Source organism: Takifugu flavidus, chromosome 1, assembly GCF_003711565.1.
Source record: "Takifugu flavidus isolate HTHZ2018 chromosome 1, ASM371156v2, whole genome shotgun sequence".
Taxonomy (NCBI): Eukaryota; Metazoa; Chordata; class Actinopteri; order Tetraodontiformes; family Tetraodontidae; genus Takifugu; species Takifugu flavidus.
Window position 1 is genome coordinate 20,433,611 of NC_079520.1, and position 3,844 is coordinate 20,437,454.

The 3,844-nt window shown below is 38.4% G+C and overlaps 1 protein-coding gene across 6 annotated transcripts in view; it reads right to left on the reverse strand.

Moving 5' to 3' along the window:
* The window catches only part of wu:fj29h11 (uncharacterized), a 31,358-nt gene that overhangs the window by 24,564 nt on the left and 2,950 nt on the right, over positions 1 to 3,844 (reverse strand). For 2 of the 6 annotated variants that reach the window (XM_057055647.1, XM_057055638.1), the window contains exons 1-6: positions 2,732 to 2,877; positions 2,015 to 2,247; positions 1,185 to 1,451; positions 750 to 875; positions 472 to 669; positions 37 to 174 (exon numbers count right to left, since the gene is read on the reverse strand). In XM_057055647.1, the coding sequence (XP_056911627.1) occupies positions 37 to 174; positions 472 to 669; positions 750 to 875; positions 1,185 to 1,451; positions 2,015 to 2,239 (954 nt within the window). In that variant the 5' untranslated portion in view covers positions 2,240 to 2,247; positions 2,732 to 2,877. Of the gene's footprint in view, positions 1 to 36; positions 175 to 471; positions 670 to 749; positions 876 to 1,184; positions 1,452 to 2,014; positions 2,248 to 2,731; positions 3,357 to 3,447; positions 3,468 to 3,844 lie in introns of those variants that run through there. The other 4 variants (XM_057055603.1, XM_057055621.1, XM_057055630.1 and 1 more) reach the window with 3 other exon arrangements.

The following is a 3,844-nucleotide window of genomic DNA, read 5'->3' on the forward strand; positions in this document are numbered from 1 at the left end:
TAAACCAGAACAATATATTCTTGTACTATGACTTACAGATATGCAGAGCGCAATGCTGTTTATTCTGATACCCAGCTTGTAGGGAGAGTCACAGTTGTAGTGGTCAGCCAAATGTTGCATGAACTCTGTCAGATCCACTCTCCCCTTGCTCTTTTTCCTAAAATTATTCAGTAGCTGAACAAAAGAAAAGAAAAGTTTAAATTAAAAATATAGAATGTCACACAGAGCAAAACTGAAGCTATGGGATCCTCAGACTTGAACATTGTAGGCAGTTAGAATCCCTGACTTGACTCTTGGAACATGAGGAAATGAATTAGGAGATAATACACTGTAGTTAATCTTAATGACATGACATGTGTTTCATGCTCTGCTCCTTGTCTGAGTTGAAGTGTTTGAAGTGTCTGTTTTTATCATTTGCCCTCTTGACAATAATAAATACTAGTTGTGAAATGTCTAAAAAGCATGGTTCACCTTTAGGATGTCTACAGTCTCGATCTGTTGAATGTCATCATCCTTTGTGTTACTGTCAATCTTGAATATGCGGTGGATGCGGGGGAGTTTGCAGAGTGGCCCCAGGTTCAGCTCTTCATATTGCTTTTTGTCCTTCAGGCCGGCAAGTGAACGGCCCAGCTCATACAGAGTGCAGATGGATGACACCGCCTCAGCACACTGACAGAAACAGCACAAATTTCAAACTTGCTCGACCAAAAACATACTTGAAAAATACCAGCAAATAAATGTACACAAACCTCAATGAACATGTTGACCTCTCTTATTTTGTACTGGAGATCTTTGAGAGCTGGAGTCATCCCGGGATAAATTCCTCCTGCTTCCAGTGAGGGGATCTGCATCTGCTGGCACACTCTTGATATTACCTGGACAAACCGGATTACAACAGTTAAATCAAGAAATGCAGCAAATACAGAACACTAATTGGAGGTTCACCAAAATATTTATTTGAAAGTACACAGTAAAAATCTTACATCTCTAGTATAGCTATCAGCAACATAAAGGACACAATTTACATGATCAGGACAAAGCAAAAAAACATGTACCAATCCACAAGGAACAAAGTTAATTAAGCCAAATGTATGCTTTACATTAGCGTGATGTTAATAAAAATTAAGCACGCAGTCTTGCAGATGTTAAAAAATAATTTTAAAGAGATTCTTCTTCCTCCTTACCTTCTCTTTGGTGACCAGCTCTCCCTCTTCAGCTATTTGTCGTATCAAATCTTCCATCAGATTGTTCACCATGTCTGGATCGAGGTTTCTTCTCCTCCAACTGTGGCCCTTCTCATCTCCTTCTGCTGCCTCCACTGCCCTCATGTTAGCTCCATGGGTCTCCCTCAGCTGGGCATGAAAACCATCTCTAAACACAGGAGCACTTCCCTCCTTCAGGAATGCATCTCTGTCTCTGTGCTTTGACCCTTTCGGTAACCTTTCAGCATCCTGCAGCGAAATGCAGGATCAGACAAAAAGCTGGATGGAGAGCTTACCAAGAACAAACAGCATAAATTTCCCAACAGTTTAATTTATCATTATGTTAGGTTAACTGCTAAATTTCAAACCCGATCCAATTTTCAGCAAGACTATATTAATGTTCTATAAATATGCCCTCAATCACTGCTCCTGAGCTTTACTTAAAGGTGTTTTGTAGTTTGGTCCTTTTAGAATGTCAGAAAATATCGAACGTTTTTAACTGTTACAGAATAGAACAGTTTACACTGAGAACATTGAGTTTGACTTTGTAAACTATGCTATTGCAACTAATTAATTCAGTCATTTCTTAGCTAACCATGTTGAAAGAGACATCCTGTTACTGTGGGAAAAATGTTTGGCTGTTTGAGAAGTAATAAATGATTGTCATGCATTTACTAAAAACTGAAAGAATAGTAGGGAAGCATTATTTTTGAGGAAGAAATGTGCTCAGAGGAAAATCCTGAATAATCATGATCATAATCATCTTTTTTGGCAGGCAGTTGTTTTGCTCGGAATGTGTGTTATGCTCCAACCTGATTATTGTGGAGACTGTTGTTGTATATCACCATTTGTCCCTTTATAACCAGCTCACTATCCCAAGAAGCAATCAGGCTAGTCACAGAATCAACACCCAGCGAAGACAAAGTCAAGTTCTGGTGGTATTTCTTCTGGTAGTACTGAACCAGCTTTTTAAGAGGGATCCCAGCTGGGTGCTCCTTCACCAAAGCCACTACATTGTCCTGAACACTCTCCATCATGTGTTATACTGCCAACAAAAACAACAACAAAATGTCAACAGAAGAATTAGGAGGTTACACTATAATAAATTACAAAAAACATCCAATGAACTATCATTGTTTTTGGCAGGTAAAATTGGCATGTCTGATGCTCTCCTGAGCTTACACTGTGTCCACACAAAAAGTTTTGTCTCTGGAATGATAGCTGCTTTAGAAATAAGACGTAGACATTTTTAAACATCGATTTAATTCCTTGAATTGTAATTACCGTAATTTAATATTGATTAAAATTTAGATTCAATAATTTCATTAATATTATACTATATTGAAACTGAGCAACACATAAATAATGAAGTACCTTTGCAATTGCACAATGATTCAGTGTTGTATAATGCAATAGGAAGATAAATATACAACGCATAAAGTAGAGCCGTCACTAAAAAAACTACATATATATATAGAGAGAGAGAGAGAGAGAAAGAGAGAGGGGGATAAAAAGAATTTCCAACTTACCTAGACTTTTAAAAAAGCATCACTGTGGTTCATCTACCTCAGAGCTGTGTTTATAAGCCTACACCACCCTTATTTCTGGAATGTAGCCCCTCCCTCTCCTCATTTCTAATACGTTCCATTCTGAGCCAAACTAGGAAGAAACAAAACTGAAAGCAAACAGAGTGCACATGCTTATCAAGGTACAATTTGAGCACAGATACACAAAACACAATCAGATAAAAGCAGGTGATGCAGATTATAGGCATTAAGGCTGAATAGGCGTGTGATAAACAGCACATGAAGAAATGTTGAAATGAGAGGGAAAAGGAAAGTGATGGTGAAGTGCCCAAGGGAGGGAGGAGAGAGAAACACCAGGCCTGAGTTTCACTTTCCTGGCTCGTCTTAGCCCCAGCTGACTCAACGTCATCTGTTGTGTAAAGAGTCATGTGATCTTGTAAGAGCAAGCTGTGTCCTGAATTTAAAGTGAAAGAAAGAAAACTGGGCCACAACGAGTGTGTTTGGCACTGTAAGGTTTTCCTTTTTAAATCAACACTATTATAAACACGTTACTTAACACAAATTAGAAGTGACACAAACCAAAGATAAACTTTCTTGATTACATAGTTTGAATTGTTGAGAACAAAAGAACGTAAGAATAATTTGATTAAAGCCAAATCAACACACTAATGACTGAATTAAAAACCTTCCTCAGAATCAAAGTGGAAAAATTAAATTACCGGCTGATCCAACTTCTGTGACTTTCCACAAGAGCAAACATAACATGGCTGAGTAGTGTGCATAACCTCTATGTAAACAAATATACAACGTCTTGGGATGCTCAGTCCTGATGACTGATCGTGTCAGTATCTCCTCAATTACGGCATCAGTCAGCATCTGAACAGTCAGAGGTACAGAATGGCAACGACACAGAGGCGCGCATTTGAATTCAGGTCTGGGGATCTAACAGGCCTTCAGCATTCAAGAACCATTTATTTAAATTAACTATATGTACCCTGATCTAGCAGTGAGAGCTAAAGTGATTGGGGGGGGGGGGGGTTGCATGTAAACTAAAGAGAAAGTTTAAGTTTAGTGTTATATATTGAGCAAATTTCCCAGCAACATTCATTTACTTCC